The sequence below is a fragment of the Trachurus trachurus genome, assembly GCF_905171665.1.
Source record: "Trachurus trachurus genome assembly, chromosome: 1".
NCBI classification, from domain to species: domain Eukaryota; kingdom Metazoa; phylum Chordata; class Actinopteri; order Carangiformes; family Carangidae; genus Trachurus; species Trachurus trachurus.
Genome location: NC_139891.1, coordinates 4,557,865 through 4,576,704, shown reverse-complemented (window position 1 = coordinate 4,576,704; position 18,840 = coordinate 4,557,865). Strand labels below are relative to the sequence as shown.

Below are 18,840 nucleotides of genomic sequence, written 5' to 3'. Positions count from 1 at the left end.
CTGCTCTTTTGCTAAGTTTTATAATCAGTGGTTAATACAATAACAATGATAGCCACTATTGTTATTAGTAACATCTCATCTGCAGTTTGACCTCATTTTACCAACAAATATGATTAGAAAGGTTTTTTGCTAGTGTTTCAATCTAGATCTAAGTTTCCTGGATAGAATTGTAGAGTTATTACTATTTTAGGGAAGATAGAGGCACTTATTGGTGCATATCCAGTTAATTAATTCTGATGCATGCGTGTTAATCCAGGTCTAAATCTGAGTCATCAAAGAAGAATTCAAGTTGAGTCCTCATTATGTACAGTATCAAGTTATAACAGTACCTGTCCAATTTATCAAGGCTGAGTGTGAGTCAATATGTGCTCCAGTGCTACACTCACAGTCAAAGAGCTGACGAACAAATGAAACGATTTACACTGAACATAGATTACACACACACGTGACTATTTCCAAGGTATGCTTATAGACTCTTGGGCATGTACAGGCTTGCACCAAAATTGTCAAAAAATAATAATAAACAGTCAAATAGGCTAGATTCTGATTTCAAGTAATCAGTGATCAGTCATCAGACTGGAATAATTAAGTAAAAAAAATTTTTCCTATCACACTACAACAAACAAACTGAAGAATGAAAGTAAAAATGTTTTGACAGATAGGTCACAAACCAGAGAGACTTCTGCATATCAGTCAGAGCACCATGAATATTTCACACCTAAAAATGTGTTTGTTGAAAGTTTTTCTTTATTCATGTAGTAATTATAAAGCAAACGATGCATCAAATAAGTCAATGTTAGTCATGCTGATTTGGTCAAACCATAACCTAGAGTTAATGTGATGAAGTCTGTCTTAACAAAAAAAAAATGCAACAAGTCTTATTGTACATGAACTCCTTTGGTGGACATTTTCCCCCTCGATCATAGCCTTTTTATACACAGTCTCTGATCATAGCCGGTGAGACAGACTTGAACCGTGTCCTGTGTGTAGCCTACTCCAGGCCAGGCGGTGGCGGTGTTTCCACGGTACAACAGCGACTGTCAACCTGCATCAATGTAAGGAAGAAGAAGAGGAAGAAAACCCGGGGGGAGAGGCACTGATTGGTTGTTTTAAGCAGGGAAGTTTGCCGGCGTGGTTCACATTGGTGTCCCCCCCGCTGCCTTCCTTTTTAGCCTTCCCGCTCCTGCGCAGCTCGACCCGGCCGAAGCCATCCAGCCTGCCCCCGGTGAGTCTCGCCCCTTGTGAGCAGCATGTCTGAATACGGCGGTCTGCCGACCAACGGAGTCGGCGCTGGGATGAAAAACGACGCCTTCGCTGATGCCGTACAACGAGCCAGACAGGTGAGCGGAGAGCCGGGCGGCGAGAGGAGAGGACCGGGCTGCTAGTTAGCTCCTCCGGGGAGCCGCGGCTAGCTAAGCTCAGTGATAACCCGTGACGGCGGCTGGAGGTTACCAGCTAGCCAGCTAGTTAGCCGGTAGCGGTGCTCTTTATTCGTCCAACCCGCTCTCGGAGGGGTCCGTTGAGCGGGTCTGTGAGCTGCACCGAGCAGCCATGTAGGTCACTCTGTCATGTAAATATAATTATTACCGTCAGCTGGACCCGGGAGGTGAATGGACTAGCCGCTAGCTAAGCTAGCTCGGGTAGTTGTTAGGCATGGTTAACGCTAACTAGGACACCGAGCTGCGTCCTCTGCGTAGGAAACACAATATTAGTCAGCTTTAGCAATTAACGACAACGCCACGACGTTACAACCGTATTAAAAGCAGCATTAACTGACTGCACTGAGATACACGAATAGCAGCGTGTGAACAAAATGTTGTTCATGACAGTGGAGGAGTAAAAGTTGAGTACCTGGGGGCTATGTCTTTTACAGTGTGACGCTACACCACTACACGGGGCTTTGCAGTCATCAAGGTTAGGGCAATGATTGTTTTCTACCAGACTTGGCGTAATGAATTAGTCCGAAGTGTAACAAAATGGTCTGCACAACTGTTGTCTGAGGAGCATCCCCCCAACCGTGTAGATTAGTTAGGATGAAACAGAGGAAAGGCCGCTGAGTTTGTCATCTGAGACTCTGGGACTAGTAGAGACAATGGCTTTGGCTTTCAATAATCTAAATAGGTTAATTAATCATCAAGGTCTTTGCATATTAATGGTTTTTATATTGACTGAACGCTGAAGGCACTGGTCTTATTATGGCTGTATCAGATTATATCATCCACATTTACTAAATAAAAATGAATGCATTCCCCCTCCACTTATGCTGTGCCTTCATGAAGTTGGAGCAGGTGTGAAACAGTGAAGGGTCAGAGTGATGTAGAGGAGACGGATGATTCATGACTTAATATCTGATACCAGTGAAGCTACAAAAGTATTGTAACCTACACTTTCTTACTGTCTTTAAATTGCATCCTCTCTGCCTGATAAATACCCACCCACCACCACTACACTGCCAATTATAAATGTATTGTAGTCACAGTTTTTTCCCCTTATATTTTTCAATTGAGTTGCTCGTGGTTTTGAAATGCTCTACAAAAACATGCATCCCTGAGAGTTCTTCATTATTTCAGAGTGTATTGCAGAAGCTTCATCCAGTGTTCACCTCTTTTCCAGATTGCAGCTAAAATTGGTGGAGACGGCGTTCCCACTCCGAGTAACAACGGAGGAGCTGAGAGTTACCCGTTCCCAGCACAGAAACGATCCTTGGAAGAAGCAGGTAATAAATCAGCACCAACGTCCACTTGGTCTGCATTTGTTTAGCCACATTGTAACACTGACTCTTTAATTCCCTCCCTGTTTATTTTTTATAAATATTGTTTATCTTTTTTTGTTTTCCCAGATGAACCTGATGCCAAGAAGATAGCACCACAGGGTGAAAGAGACTCTGGATTATGTACGTTAACCCTAATACCCACATTGGTCCTATTACACACACACTCGCTTGACTGAATTCCCAACCACTCACCAGTTTTCCTTCTTTTCCAGCTATTGGAGCTCAGCTGGCTGCCCTGTCCCAACAAAGGTACAGGAGTATTTTTGAATCTTTCTTTGATACAAACATTTTTTGACCTTTTATGATTGTGACAGACAAGGTCCTTTGTATAATATATCTTTTTTGTTTGTTTTTGTTTTACCTATCCACAGCGTCAGGCCCTCCACATTGTCAGAAGAGTACAAAGTGCCTGATGGCATGGTCGGTCTGAGTGAGTACATACGTTTCCTAAACTAACGTAGAATGCCTGCATCGCTGATTACGGTCTAAAATGTGTACGTCTTCTCTGTCATCCCTGAAGTCATCGGTCGAGGAGGTGAACAGATTAACAAAATTCAACAAGACTCTGGCTGCAAAGTCCAGATTGCTCATGGTGAGCTGTTTGGTAGGCCCATATTCAAAAAAATCAGCAACATATAATGGTCTTTCCAGCTGCTATTGGATTAACACACATTTTCATATTATTTCACAGACAGTGCTGGTCTTCCTGAAAGAAGCGTGTCTCTGACGGGGTCACCAGATGCCATACAGTAAGTTTGTTTTCATGTTTAGAGCAGTGGATTTTTCATTTCCAAGACAACTACTTCATTCAACTATCAGAGTCTGGTTTCTTGGGAGTTAATGTCCATATTTATGGGTTTTTTAATTGATTAAGTTGTGATTTTCTCAATTTGATAAACAACACAAATACTGATTGTTAAAAATACATAAACTTGCCCCAGGAGACAGACAGGGTAAAAAATAAAATAAAATAAAATAAGCCCCTGCTCTTAAAGAATAGAAGATATTAGAGTTAACATGACACTTGATGGACAAGTGCCAGCCAGAAAATATAACATACCATATATGTTCCTGCATCCACCAGCAGGAATGCACTCATGATACTCAGATATTGTGTGCTCACACATACACTCCTGAAACTACACGTTTAATGAAATGATGAAGTTCATCTTTGGTTTAAGGCTTAAGTTAGATTTAGAACATTTTATAACCCTTTACTTGAATGATGTTGTAGACTTCTTCCTGAGTTTCGCATTAAAGGCAGAACTTGCGGTTTGTACAAAAGATCATTTGCCAAGAGTTAAACCACAACTATGTTTCTTAACTTACTCCTAATCATTTCTACAACCAAAACTTACTAAATAAAATAAAATGCAAGGATTTTTTTGTTTGACTGCTAAAAATAGAGTTGGTTTATGATACAGAAAGCAGCATCGTCAGCTTCAGGCAAAGTGTATTGATCTCTGTGTTTGCAGTGTGAATTTTAAAGTGCATAAACACCAAGAAGGCAGGCTTAAGTTTTGAGTTTGAACAAATAGGAAAAATATTTAGATGAACCTGTAACAACACCATTCCCTGAATGTCCCTTTTTTTTTTTAAAGACAACAAACAAGCTTGTTTTAAAGTTATACCATCTGTCAATTTAAAGCCTGTCAGACTCATCAAGATCTCTTAGTATTTATTGCACATTTATCCAAAGTGCTGCCAGTTTAAAACTGCAGCTGCCTGCGACTGTGACATACGGTAGGTACAGTTGGAGCTGCTGGCAGATTAGTGTGACCCACTAACTAAATCAATCATATGCGTATTGGACTTGTTTTTCTTAATCGTATGGTCAACCTCCTTTCTTCCAGGAGAGCCAAAGCACTTATCGATGACATAGTGTCCAGAGGTCACGAGTCGTCCAACAACAACAACGGGCAGGCAGGCTCCATGCAGGAGATGATCATCCCTGCAGGCAAGGCTGGCCTCATCATAGGAAAAGGAGGAGAGACTATCAAACAGCTACAGGTGAGAGTTAAACAGCGTCTTATCTCTACTGTACAAATATTTGACATTAGGAAAGGGTTCTGCTGATTTTTTATTATCAGTTAACTGTGAAGCCTAAAGCAAATAGTCAAGTGTGACATGCTTGTAGAAAGAAAAGGTCAATATGCTGCGTCTCTGTAATCAATGTAACGCATCTCTCCTACAAATTTCTAGGAGCGAGCCGGAGTTAAAATGATTCTTATCCAAGATGGATCCCAGCCACCCAACATAGATAAACCCCTGCGCATCATCGGAGACCCTTACAAAGTGCAGGTACCTTAAAGTTCTAGTAAAGAGGAAAATGCATAGCACTTGTCTTTGTCCTTTTTCACCATCTCACCATGATTACTTTGATGTTCTATCCGTAGCAAGCAAAAGAGATGGTCAATGAAATTCTACGAGAAAGGGATCACCCTGGCTTTGGAGACAGGAATGAGTACGGCTCAAGGATGGGAGGAGGAGGAGGAGGTGGAGGAGGTGGAGGTGGAGGAGGAGGAGGAGGAGGAGGCGGTGGCATTGATGTAAGTCATGTCTGAGTGTTTGTAGCTAAATGGACAGGGTGGTTTATGCTTGCTGTGATTTTGATGGACACTTGTTTTTAATTCTGCAGATAGCGGTCCCCCGCCACTCTGTGGGAGTCGTGATTGGACGTAATGGGGAGATGATTAAAAAGATCCAGAGCGATACCGGTGTGAAAATACAGTTTAAACCAGGTGAACACTACAAGCATTTTGGAACACTATACATAAATAACATATTTCATCATGTCTTGAAACTATAATAAAACAACATAGGATTTTAAATGCCAATAAATAACACCGCTTTAGCTTTTTGGTACCAAACCTATGATGGATGATTTTGACATTTCCACCTGTTGGTTGGCAAGAAAAAGTCATATAGTTTTAATTTCTGGTCTTCAGTGTATTGTGTTGTGCTGCCACATCTCTTCAGCTTGTAAAAATCTGCTGCTGCTATGACTGGTATATAGAATCTGGTTCTTTTGTGGTTCAGTTTGTGTGTTTGCCCTCAGTTGTGAGCGTGTCTGTCCCTTTCTTTACAGATGATGGAACAGGTCCGGATAAAATAGCCCATATCATGGGTCCACCTGACCAGTGTCAGCATGCTGCTTCAGTCATCACTGACCTGCTACAGAGCATCCGTGCCAGAGAGGAGGGTGGGCAGGTGAGTACAAAGTCCAGACTTGATCTTGATGTCTAGGTTAAAGGAGAATTCCGGTCGTTTTTGACCCCTAAATCCCCTGCTCTCCCCGCCACAGAAACAAACACTTTTTCCTTGTTGTGATTTCTTTACAAGAAAAAACGGTCGAGCAGTGCAGTGGTAATGTCCAAAATATCTCAGACCATTTATTTTTTTATATGAATTCAGTGGTGTGTCATAAGGATTCCAGTCATATTCCATAGATATTTGATTGTTTTTTGAGTGTTTGTTGTGGTTGAAAAAATTGCCCCCATACTTTAGCGTTGTGGCTATCACTTTGCCATGGTGTAACCATTTCTCCCCCCAACACTGGGTGACCATCAGGACAACGATTTAGGGGTCAAAAATGACCGGAATTCTCCTTTTTAATGTCACAACACAAGGACTTTTTAACCTTACATGTGGTTTGCTTCTTCCAAAGGGCCCCCCAGGTCCTGGTGCTGGGATGCCACCTGGTGGGCGGGGTAGAGGCCAGGGCAACTGGGGTCCTCCAGGAGGAGAGATGACCTTCTCCATCCCTGCTCACAAATGCGGGCTTGTCATTGGCCGAGGAGGAGAGAATGTGAAGTCCATCAACCAACAGACTGGTGCATTTGTGGAAATATCTCGTCAGCCACCTCCAAACGGCGATCCAAACTTCAAACTGTTCATCATCCGAGGGTCCCCACAACAGATCGATCATGCGAAACAGCTCATAGAAGATAAGATTGAGGTACGTATGTTCAGGTTGACGTGCAAGAAATGATACTTGATTCAAACATCTGTATGGCATTCAATGGAGTCATCTTTGAATGGGCTCCCTACTGTTTTTCCTTAGGCTCCTTTGTGTCCAGTTGGTGGTGGTCCTGGTCCAGGAGGCCCAGGTGGTCCAATGGGTCCCTATAATCCCAATCCATATAATGCAGGGCCTCCTGGTGGTGCGCCTCAGTAAGTACAACCCACAAAAAACACGTCAAAGCAGAATTTTAGACTTTGCTCCAGCTGTGATTGACTGATATAAAGTAGTTTGATTACTAAACTGCACCTGTCCTTCTCTGCAGTGGGGGTTCACCCGGTGGTCCCCAGTACTGTCCTCAGGGTTGGGGAAATACCTACCAGCAATGGCAAGCCCCAGGCCCTGACCCTAGTGAGTGTGTCCACTTACTTCCATTCTCCACCAATGTGTTTCCATACTCAATCTCAAAAGCAATGAAGTTTGTTTTTTATCGTTACAATGTACTTTTGTAAAAGTTGATTTTCATTATCTGAACTTTCCCATCCCCTTAATAGGTAAAGCGGCAGCGGACCCAAACGCAGCATGGGCAGCATATTATGCACAGTACTATGGGCAGCAGCAGCCAGGGGGTGCGATGCCAGCCCAGGCTCCAGGAGCTGCTGCTGCAGCACCTGGGGACCAGAGCCAAGCAGCACAGGCCGCTGGAGGACAGCCAGACTACACAAAGGCTTGGGAGGAGTACTATAAGAAGATGGGCATGAGTAAGTGGCATATACAGAGATGATGGTTTTGTTTTTTTCAGAATGTGTTGGTGTGAGTAAATGGTAAACTTTCAAATTACTCATTCAGTTTTAGCCAGTAAGACTTCAGTTTGCATGTTCAAATTTAATAAATTGATAAATAAGTTTGATATTAATTGCAACATATCACTTCAAACACATTAACAGATCCACAGAAACCCTTAAAGGTGTACAGAAAATAAAAATGGATGTGATTCCACTCTGGGTCTTAACATGTAATAACTCATCTATTAGACGATGTAGCCCAAAGTTTGTGCAAAATTCTATTTTCGAGTAAAGTGTGGTCGTTTTTTTTCGCTTTGGATAATGCAGGCACACAAATTATGCGTCACGCTGCTCACGATTCATCAGCCACTGATATTGGATCCGTCATCCGTCAATCAAACGTCTGAGACACACACACACACCGAGCTCGGTCTCGCCCCAAACATTGAATATCTCGCCCGCTCAATAACGACCAATCAAATTCGCTTTCCTTACTTGGGTAAACTCGTGAGGCAACTCGTAGAAGGAGGCGCGACAAACGGCCATTTCTGAACACCTTTAAAAACAGCAAAGTATCAACTTGTTCGCTGAATTACATGTCTGTATTTGTAATAATAATCATTCGTCGAGTAGTTTTCTGCAAAATGATTGCAGAGGTTGGATAAGTGTATGCAAATAACAGGTGTATACGTATGTTTTTCCAGGCCAGCCAGCTGGAGGGGCAGCAGCTGCTCCAGGAGCAGCAGCCGCAGCGGCAGCGGCAGCAGGAGGAGCTGCTGCTGCCGGAGGCCAGCAGGACTACAGTGCAGCCTGGGCCGAGTACTACAGACAGCAGGCTGCCTACTATGGACAGACAGGGCAAGCACCTGGACAGGCAGCTGGTCAACAGCAGGGACAACAGGTACCAAATGCATAGCCAGTGTTGTAAATGTATTTTGTAGCTGCCAAGATCTATTGGATTATATTTAATTTCAGTGGAAGCAGTGTTGTTGGTCACCCTTTTTTGCCAAAGTTTGCACTTTTTGCAAACTTTGGACAGTTTTGTACCAATATTTGATGGGTCGGCCCTCAGGCTGTAGTTTGCCCATGCCTGAGTTAGAATAATCAGATTATTGTCAGAGTGTGATAAGATAATAGTCACATTTTCTTATAAAGTCTTGCTCAATTACAATATGTCTGATTTCTCGTTTCAGGCCCAGTAAACAAGTGGTTGGACGGTATATTGGACGGTTTCAATGGTTCCCTGGACTTGTTTGATTTTTCTGTCAAGAGAATTCTTTTTTTGGCTTTAATAAGACAAGACCATGGTTTACTCATCCACCCAGACATTTTCTATTCCAAACCTCCTTGTTTGTTTTTTAAGTCAAATTTGAAGAAATGTAAAAAGGGAATTTGACCATGCATTGAACAAAGCACTAAACTACTTTTGGTTACTATTCATTTTGCCCCTTCACCTCACCCACACCTTGTAATACATCTTGAGAGTTTTTTAAAAATGTGAAATAATAAGCATTTTGCTTGTAAGCTAGCACAATAGCATCTCAACACTGACTCACACTTAGTGGTTTTCCCCTTCAATTTCCTGAGGGTAAAAACTATCAAGCAGTATTTTGAATATATTCAAGAAAAATTATGTTTGTATCAAAGACAATTGCAACGTTTTGGTCCTTTTTTCTTATTCTTGGTACTTTTTTTTTCTTTTTCTTTTTTTTAAACTTCATTTTTAAAAAAGCATTCCCAGTGTTTAAGTTGCAGGTGTATTTTCCCTGCTACCATTATTTCTTATTTTGATTTTATGCATTGTAATTATTTTTTCCTCCAGGGGGTTGTGTGTGTCTGTATACAGTGTATGCTACTGAACAGAAAACGTGTGGCTGTAATAAGGCACTAACTGTCCTACAGTGTGTGTAGGTTGGTTGTGTATGCATGTATGTGTTTGTGTGCTTGACTGTCCTCTGTTTAATTTACCAGATTTCCCCCCCCCCCCCCCCCCCCCCAGTAGATTCTGTTATTGTATGCTGATTTTTTTTCTGTTATTTTTTTACAACTTGTTTTTAAATAATTAAAATAAAAACATTCAAATTACCAGTGTCTTCATCACCAGCATTGTGTTTGGGAGTTTGTTTTAGCATAGTTGTTTTAAGACATATCGAATCAAGACAAAAGAAATACATATATTACATATATTTCTCAGACCGGACGTGGCACTGTTGTATTAGACAGAGTTGTGTCTCTTTGTGGTGGCCTCTGGCAGGATGTCACCTCTGCCGTGGCCTACCTTTGTTTTGGTTTTGATGGATGTGTCCACCGGCGAGTGAGGGCTGCCTCCTGCAGGCCGCCGACCAATCAGGACGCGCCTGACTGCGGCGAGGGACAAACAGTTCAGGGAGAGATGGCGCCCAGCTCGAAAACAGAAAAAGACGACGGCAAACAGAAAGCTCAAAGAAAACACAAAGACCATGTCGTGAAGCTTCTTATGCGTGGGAAGGTTGGTATAATCCCACAACACGCAGGGCTCGAAAAGACTGGTTCAGAAATAACGTGAAACGGCTGCAGTGAAGCCTCCGTGTCCCTCCGGAGCCTCCTAGGCTACAGTTAGCTGCTAACTAGCTCTGTGGCTAACCAACTCACAGCTAGTGGCTGGGAGGTGGCTAATTAGCTAATGCTACAAAATATGAAAAGCTTCTAGTGGGGTTCTTCGGCATTTGTCTCAGTTTGGTTCTCCAGTGAGCTCAAAGGCAGCATGTCCTGGATGTAACAATGCTAGGCTGGTATAGCACACTGGCCAGAAAGAGCCAGTGTTAAATACCTGTGTTACATGGAAACGTTACAGCTCAGTCGAGGTTAGCTTCTGCTAAACCGCAGCAATAACTCAAGTCTACCACAGCCCATAAAACATGAAACCTGTACTCTCAGACTTTACGGATGTTTTACAGACAGATCATCTGCAGTACGTGTGCTGACAGTCACTGCTCTTCTACTATATGTGTCTTCCTGGCTTTGAATGAAGCTGGATCTGTGTAGTCTTATCTTATCCAGAGTCATTACGGCTCTTCAATGCTCTCTACTTCTTCACACATGTCTGTGCTTCGTGTTGCATTATGTATGTGTTCTCTCTCTGGCCTGGTCTGCAGCTGTCGGGACAGTTTTCCCAGCGTCTGTTCAGGAAGCTCCCACCTCGAGTGTGCGTCCCATTGAAAAACATTGTCAGCGAGGAGTTCCTGAGAGCAGGGTCAGTGTGTGTGTTTTACTAGTTTGTTGTGATTAAGCACCTTACACACTGCCTCACATTATGTTGTACAGTACAGTGCCAGAATTGAGTGCATTTCAAACAGCAAAGGTTTGTTTTTTTAGAACGAGAATTGCATCCTGGCATGACCCTGCATGGAGGATTTATCATGTGTCATGTTGTTCACCACTCTTTCACCTTTATGCTTCCAGACATATTTTCCTCGGCTTCACCAAATGCGGCCGCTACGTTCTGTCCTACACCAGCGACTGTGGAGAAGATGACGATTTCTCTTTCTATACCTATCACCTCTACTGGTGGGAGTTCAACCTGCACAGTCGACTCAAACAAGTAAAGGGTTCCTCTTTGCATCACAGCCAGCAGATTCCTATGCAAACTTTGATAAGTCAGCTGAATGTGTCCTTATCTTGTCTGTCCTCTCATGTCTGTTTTATGTCTCTAGGTCCATCATGTGCGTCTGTTTGCAGGTGAAGAAATCTACAGCGACCTGTACCTGACAGTGTGTGAGTGGCCAAATGACCACTCCAAAATTGTCATCTTTGGCTTTAAGTAAGTAAACAAACACATCGATCGGCAGCTGTTTCAGTTTTAAAAACAGAGTTTTGTTATTGCAGTGTGTGTAGTGAGTAATTTTCTGTGCGTGTGTGTGTTTTTCTTGCTAGTACACGTAGTTCAAGCTCTGTGCTGATGAACTTGATGATGAGTGATGAGAACAACAGAGATATCTACATCACTATTGCGTCCATGCCTCCTCCTAAACCCTGCTCTCACTGCTGCCCAGTTCCCTCGGCCACAACCATACGTACAGGTAAAAAAAAAAAGACACACAAAAACAAACAAATGCACTGACCTCACTGCCACTGTCTCTCTCTCATCTGTATTCTTGGTCTGTCCACAGGGAGTGGGGAGTGTCTTGAACATGGCTATGTGCTCAACAGCAGGTACCAGGTTGTGTATCCGTTCCCCACTTTCCAGCCAGCTTTCCAGCTGAAGAAGGACCAGGTGATTCTGTTGAACACTAGCTACTCTCTGGTGGCCTGCGGCATCTCGCTTTGCTCAGGTAACACTCACAAATAGCCCTCGTCTGTGTCGGGATGGGGCGTGGAAAAAGGGTTTAGGAAGAACTGAATTCAGAGGGCGAAGGGACGTTTTCAAAGGCCTGAAATTAGGGCTGCCCCCAAATAGTCGACCAAAAAATCGTTAGCCGACTAAAATTTCATTGGTCGATTGGTCGTAAAAAAAAAAAAAAAAAGAATATTTGGAGCCCTGTCTTGTCAAAATTAAGTCAAAATCAATATGACTGAACTGTATATGAAAGGCTATAGGGCTTTTAATTTGAAGGGCAGATACAGGAAGTCGTGACACTCACTCGCTGTCAGTTTTTCGATGGTCGATTAGTCGACTAATCGCCATAAATGATGACTACTGGTCGACCAAGAAAATCTTTGGTCAGGGGCAGCCCTACCTGAAATGTTTGACATGCTATTCTTTGTATTGTGACACTGTTATTGCTCAAGATTAAATGACCTGCTGTTATTCTTGATCCACATCTGCATTGTCATTAAAGGACAATTCTGGGCAAATTCAACTCAAATTTTAGGTCAAAAAGAAGGAATCTGAAGATTTTCTGTTTAATTGCTCCTGTTTTGCGGTAGTTGTGTCTGTCCCCGCATCGCCACGGCAGCGATGAATGGGAGCGGATTGAAGTTCCGCTGCTTAGGCTGTTTCCATCCCTCAAAGCCGCAATTTTTTTTTCCACAGACAGCGTCAGATGGCTACTCAAACATGCACCCAGAAGTTTGTTTACTTCAAGCAAGTCAAGAGTTGATATTCCTATGTTTGTGACACAAACGGGAGCTTCCGACTGCACGTGAACTTAAACTTCAAACGTCAACTTGGGTCTCGCGTGAGCCTTTAATTAGATCTAGTTTTACAAACATGTCGGCTTGCTTGAAGTAAATAAACTTCTCGGTGCATGTTTGAGTCTCCATCTGACGCTGTCTGTGGAAAGAATTGCGACTTTGAGGGATGTAAACAGCCTAAGCAGCGGAACTTGCATCCACTCCCATTCATCGCTGCCGTGGCGATGCGGGGACAGACACAACTGCCGCAAAACAGGAGCAATTAAACTGAAAATCTTCAGATTTCTTCTTTTAGACCTAAAAAATTAGGAAAATACAGCTCGAGTTAAATTTGTCCGGAATTGTCCTTCAAGTCCTAAGTGTGAGACCAGCTTATACTCAGGTAACTGTTCAATCTCTTGCAGGTAAACAAGGTCAGTCATCGCAGATCCTCTACACGAAAAGAGCAGCTCTGTCAAGTCAATGCTCCTCCTCCTCTTCCTCCGTCTCCTCGGCCACTTCATCATCGTCACTACCTCAGGGATCCCCCGAAAGCCGACTGCCCCCCAGCAGACCCGCTCCCATCCCCTCGTCTCCCAGCCAGTCACAGGCAGCTGTGAGAGCCCGGGAGTTTGCTGCTGACCTCTTCAGGCGAGCACAGGGAGGAGGAGGAGGGGGAGGAAAAGAAGCTGAAGAGAGGAGGACAGTTGACAGTGGTGAAAAAGAGGCAGCACAGACACCAGGAGACAGAGCAATAACTGTAGAGAGGAGAGCAGAGGAGGAGGACTGTAGAGAGAAGAGGGAGGAGGAGAGACGGACTAGTTTACCACAAGCATCCACATCAGGTGTGCGCCACAGTTTGCATCTGTGCCCAGAGCAAGTGATGTCTCCGGCATCGTCTTCTTCGTCGCCTTCGTCGCCTCCGACCCCGTGCTCGTCACAGGAGGTGGGCTCCAGTGAGCCTGGATATGTGAACTACTCACAATTGCACTACTGCCTCCAACAGCCAGGGACAGCAGAGCAGAACACAGGAGGTGAGAGAAAGAGGAGGACACAGAGGATGAGGCATTAAAGGGATACGCCAACATTTTTTTTTCCGTGTCTTGCCTCACTCCCGAGTCCATGACCAGCAGATAGACACCATCCTTTCGACTGTGCGTGCAGTAACAAGGGAGATACGGGCAGAGCTGGCGCACCGCTAATTAGCTTAGCTCAAACTCTGGAAGTGCATAGGTAGTGTTAGCCTGCCTCCTACCCGAGCCGAAATCAGCAGTCAGAAGCTGATTTCATTTTAGCTCTAAACTCTGTAAATATATCACTTTATTGACATTTCAAACATTTTTAGGTGAGAAAGTAGCCGTTTAGATCAACAGTGTGTCGTTAATTTGTCTAAATACCAGCTGTTTACAATTTTGTTCCGACGAATTCGGCGCTACTCAAGCTAGCCTTTGTGACCAACGTACTTCCGGGTACTTTCACAAAATAAAACACCCGTTGCCCTTTACATACAGAAAACCATGACGATAGAATTTGTGCTTTTACTTTGAAATAGGAAGCTAACCTACCCTCCATGTAGCTAGCTTGAACCAAAATAAACCGTCTTAGCTTGAACCCTCCGTTTGACGGCTCAAGATGCCTTACCAGAGAGTTTTGTCAGCTCTGAGACGAAGATCGGCCCGCCGGTTTCCATTTAGAGTTGCTGAAGAGTTTCTCTGATGACTTTAGGTGGAGGCAGGCTAACACTACCTATGCACTTCCAGCGTTTGAGCTAAGCTAATTAGCGGTGCGCCAGCTCTGCCCGTATCTCCCTTGTTACTGGTCATGGACTCGGGAGTGAGGCAAGACACAAAAAAAAAATGTTGGCGTATCCCTGTAAAACCTGTGTCCCGGATGCTGATGGCATTTCCCCCTCTGTTTCTGCCTCTAGGCTACGAGGACGATAAGGTCCAGCTGCCTTTCACCGTCACTGATCTGAAGGGAAGGAACCTGCAGCTGGTCACTGGGCCACACAATGGACAGGTGAGTGTTTGTGTCATGTAGCTGTAAGCACAACCCGTCAGTGTTGTCAATTCTTTCTAGTATTGTAGTTTCTCCTTATTATAAGGAACTATAAACGAATAAACTAATAAGACTATAATAGTCTACTCTGTTTCATGGACAGCTGCAGTCCAGTTGTTCTTTGTCCTGTTGCAGGGCTCGGCTGACTTTCTAGTTTTGTATAAAAGTTGAATTTGTTGAGTTCTGCCCAGGTTTCTGTTATAAAAGAGCCCCGATGTTACACAACAGTTTAAAAAATATTGTACAATCTCAGTAAAAACATTCCATGGTCCACTCATGCTCTTTTACCTACAATGAAACACTGCTCACCGTGTGTTTATAGGGAAGGTTTGTATGGTTGCTTTTGGCAACTGTTACTGGATTTTGTGTGAACTTGTGTTCTCTTGCAGAGTGTGTGTGTGGAGCAGTTGACTTTGGATTTTGAGTATCTCATCAATGAGGTGATCAGGAACGATGCCGCCTGGGCCACTCAGTTCTGCTCCTTCAGTGACTATGATGTTGTGATATTAGAGGTCAGTAAACACACACGCAGGCATGAAGTAGCAGAAATCTACCACAATGTACAACTTAAAACCAGAAAGGACATCTTACAAAGTGAGACAATGTGTGTTTGATGTGTATCAGGTGTGTCCAGAAACCAACACTGTAATGATCAACATTGGTCTGCTGTTACTGGCGTTCTCCAACTCAGACGAGGAACACTGCAGGTTTTTTTCTTCTTCTCTGCTGTTTAACTTTGTGCCAAACAATAAAGTATTAAAAAAAAAAAAAAAAACTTTGTGCCAAGGAAGTTTAATCTTTATGCAGCGCTTTGTTTTAAAGGGATAGTTCAACATTTTGGCAAATTGGCCCATTGCCATAATCCCTATAGTCATAGCAGTAGGTTCGTTACCTTTAATTGTCGGTGCAAGCTACCACCACGCCATGAGATAATAACGGAACGTTGAGATGAGATGAGAACACGCAACAGCGGTTTTGCATGAATTAACCTCGAAAACAACTCTGTCTCATACCGTTCTGTTATTATCTCATAGTGTGGTGAATGTGCAGGTCACAACTTGTCCACCAGAGCGTTTTGGAGTTGTTGGATTGTGTATTTGATGAGTTTGATGAAAGAAACCAAGACATTCCATGAGCCTCCGTATCGTAGCTCTGAGCAGCTTGCGGCTCTGTTCCACCGTTCTAAAAATAGCTTGCATCGACAATTAAAGGTAACGAACCTACTGCTAAAACTATAGGGATTATGGCAATGGGCCAATTTGCCATAATGTTGAACTATCCCTTTACCAATCAGTAAACACTCTGTTTCTTTTCTTTCGTCTGCAGGCCGAACACCTACCATTCCAACCTGCAGGTTAGCTGGGACTTGAACACGGGTGTGTGTTGCACTGTGGGTGTCGGTGACCTCACAGAGGTCAGAGGTCAGACCAGGTGAGGAACACACACCTCTCTGTCTGTGTTGCTCTTTTCTTGTTTTAGTCGTGTCAAAGACGCTGATCTGTGTGTGTCTCTGTCAGCGGGAGTGTGTGGAGTTCTTACAGGAAGTCCTGTGTGAATACAGTGATGAAGTGGCTGGTGCCCGAGAGCAGCTCCCGCTACATCAATCGCATGACGAATGAAGCCCTACACAAAGGTGAGTTATATACAATATATACATCTGTAACTCGCAAAGAGTTGTGATTTCTACAGCAGGCCCTCCAACAGTGTCTCAAATATTGGCCAGATGGGTGAAATACAACCAGCTTAGACTTTTTTCAGCCTCTTACCTTCCTTGATTCTAACAGCTGGGGGAATATTTATATTTGTGTACCTGTGAAATTATTTGCACCTAAAAGCTGAATACAGACATAACATTTTTGTCTTTATTAAAGGAGAATTCCGGTCATTTCTGACCCCTAAATCGTTCAATCAAATCAAATCAATCAAATATCTATGGTACATGACTGGAATCCTTATGACACACCACTGAACTCATATAGTGTACAGTATAAACAGTATAAACTTTGTGTTTTTGCATGGAAAGACATTACTATCCGATCGCAGAGCGCCTGCTCTCCCCGCCACAGAAACAAACACTTTTTCCTTGTTGTGATGATTTCTTTTCAAAAATAAACGGTCAGAGATATTTTGGACATTACCACTGCACTGCTCCACCGTTTATTTTTGTAAAGAAATCATCACAACAAGGAAAAAGTGTTTGTTTCTGTGGCGGGGAGAGCAGGCGCTCTGTGATCGCTTAGTAATGTCTTTCCAGGATGTTTCAGAGTTAGACTGTCTGAGGTGAGTGACTACATGCAAAAACACAAAGTTTATACTGTTTATACTGTACACTATATGAGTTCAGTGGTGTGTCATAAGGATTCCAGTCATGTACCATAGATATTTGATTGTTTTTTGAGTGTTTGTTGTGGTTGAAAGAATTGCCCCCATAGGTTAGCGTTGTCGCTATCCCTAGCTCCGTCTAGCCACGGTGCATCAATTTTAGTTGCGTTTTTTGCTCCCCCCAACACTGGGTGACCATCAGGACAACGATTTAGCGGTCAAAAATGACCGGAATTCTCCTTTAACGGACAGATATTTACACTAATGCTATTTTTTTATAGAAAGACAGATACAACATAATTACTTGGATTCCCATACAGAATTTATCACAGTTGCTCTATGTGGCAAACATGCAACACACACAATACGTTCACTGTCCCAGTGAGTTGACAGGTGGTCAGGATACCAGGACACTAGACTGAAGCAGCTGAATGGAACTCAACCAACCATCAAATCTTTTTTTATTATTTACACCAATCTATCTGTACTGTGACCTGTGAAATGTCCTCTGTGAGAAAAGGCCCAATCAGCCAGTATGGACAATAGCAGGTGTCCTAGAGTTGGAACGTATAAACTGAATCTTTAAGTTTTTTTTTTTTTTTTTCGTTATGTCTGTGTGAATTATAAATCAAGTCACTCTTCTTCTCACTTGTAGGCTCATCTCTGCAAGTGTTGGCAGATAGTGACCGATGTACCTGGATTGTATTATGAAGAAGGAAGAGGACAAGTGTCAAAGCAAATGTGCACACACACACACACACACAACAGTCTGTTCAATCTGTAGCCCAACCTTAATCTAAAGAAACTGCACATGTTCAGTGCTTCTGTAATATTTAGTTAAAATGTGTCAAACTGAACTAAGAACGCCCTAGATGGAATACTGTAAAAATGAAGTTTTTTTTTATCTGATCTGTTAAATTTTCCAGATTTCATCTTGTTTTTTTTGTAATTGTGTACTGTATTAATGCAACCACCAAACCTAAGAGCTGGACTGAACAAACTTTTAGTTTATACTTTTTGTTTTTATACATAAAGCCGTACTGTTGTCGTGGTGAGAATGTCTTTTTTTATGTGTCTGTAATCTGTGTAATCTGACGAGGAGTTTTATCACAGAGAATAAGAGTGTGTGTGTGTTTAGTGTGTATCATCTGACCGATGCTGCTGCTTCTGAACAAGTTTCCTCACCTGGCTTGGACCAGTTCAGACTAGCTGTGCTCACTCATAAAGCTGCAGTATTTAAAATGAGACTAAGTGGGACCAGTCCTGCACCACTTCAGTCTTAATGTCTTTTTTATGTCATGTAAATAGAAGGTGTTGCAGTCATCTGCCCAGCTGGTTGACATTATCCTGTATGTTTACTGACAAGAAGTGAGACTATTTTAGGTTGGGATATTTTGTCAAAATAAAATGTTTCAAATATTTGTTATGGGTGCTTGGTTTTAAATATTCTCTAAATCGTAATTATTATTTTAGTGCATTTACTGTAAATATGTGATTTAATTTAGTTGGATTGATTTAATTGTACACTCATGGGTTATTGCCTGTTGGGTTTTTATGAGAACTTCACCTTAATTTAGAGAAATCACTTTTTTCAAATGATTCTTTTTTAATCTAGTAAAAATGCAGTTAATTCCTGCAATTTGGCTGATTGGTGGAGGCATATACATGTACAACCACAAGATGTACTTGAGTAGTTAACTGAAAGTCAGAGAAGAATTAGAAGAATTATAAGTTCATTATCAGAAACGCAGGAGCTTAACTCTGAATGTCAGGAGATATACAGCTCACAGTTTCTTTATCAACCTTTTCATGTTAAAGCTATCTTTTCTGATAGTATATAGCAGTGCAGT

At 42.7% G+C, this 18,840-nt stretch overlaps 2 protein-coding genes and 1 long non-coding RNA gene across 4 annotated transcripts in view; 2 read left to right on the top strand and 1 right to left on the bottom strand.

Annotated features, from left to right (window-relative positions):
• The window catches only part of LOC310990425, a 167,479-nt gene extending 149,885 nt beyond the window's left edge, over positions 1-17,594 (bottom strand). Inside the window, exon 1 of the long non-coding RNA XR_014595577.1 lies at positions 16,973-17,594. This is a non-coding gene — a long non-coding RNA (uncharacterized lncRNA). The remainder of the gene's footprint in view (positions 1-16,972) is intronic.
• Positions 1,193-9,571, top strand: khsrp (KH-type splicing regulatory protein). Of its 2 annotated transcripts, none has more exons than XM_083973161.1 (18): positions 1,193-1,340; positions 2,614-2,716; positions 2,840-2,893; positions 2,986-3,022; positions 3,145-3,203; positions 3,294-3,377; positions 3,465-3,522; positions 4,627-4,783; positions 4,976-5,074; positions 5,170-5,322; positions 5,412-5,514; positions 5,862-5,983; positions 6,441-6,731; positions 6,837-6,946; positions 7,060-7,145; positions 7,289-7,495; positions 8,224-8,420; positions 8,713-9,571. In XM_083973161.1, exons 1-18 carry the CDS (start codon positions 1,251-1,253, stop codon positions 8,719-8,721), a joined length of 2,019 nt encoding a protein of 672 aa, XP_083829287.1. In that variant the 5' UTR covers positions 1,193-1,250; the 3' UTR covers positions 8,722-9,571. The 2 variants fall into 2 exon arrangements, with proteins under 2 accessions (XP_083829287.1, XP_083829288.1); XM_083973162.1 differs by having other exon boundaries at positions 3,294-3,365; positions 8,713-9,568.
• On the top strand, positions 9,892-18,373 carry dcaf15 (DDB1 and CUL4 associated factor 15). The gene is made up of 13 exons (XM_083977751.1): positions 9,892-10,007; positions 10,654-10,751; positions 10,961-11,099; positions 11,212-11,318; positions 11,432-11,577; positions 11,668-11,829; positions 13,036-13,644; positions 14,538-14,629; positions 15,058-15,180; positions 15,293-15,375; positions 15,995-16,099; positions 16,186-16,301; positions 17,646-18,373. The coding sequence occupies exons 1-13, from the start codon at positions 9,912-9,914 to the stop codon at positions 17,699-17,701; spliced, it is 1,932 nt and encodes a 643-aa protein (XP_083833877.1). The 5' UTR covers positions 9,892-9,911; the 3' UTR covers positions 17,702-18,373.
• The last annotated feature ends 467 nt before the right edge of the window (positions 18,374-18,840 follow it).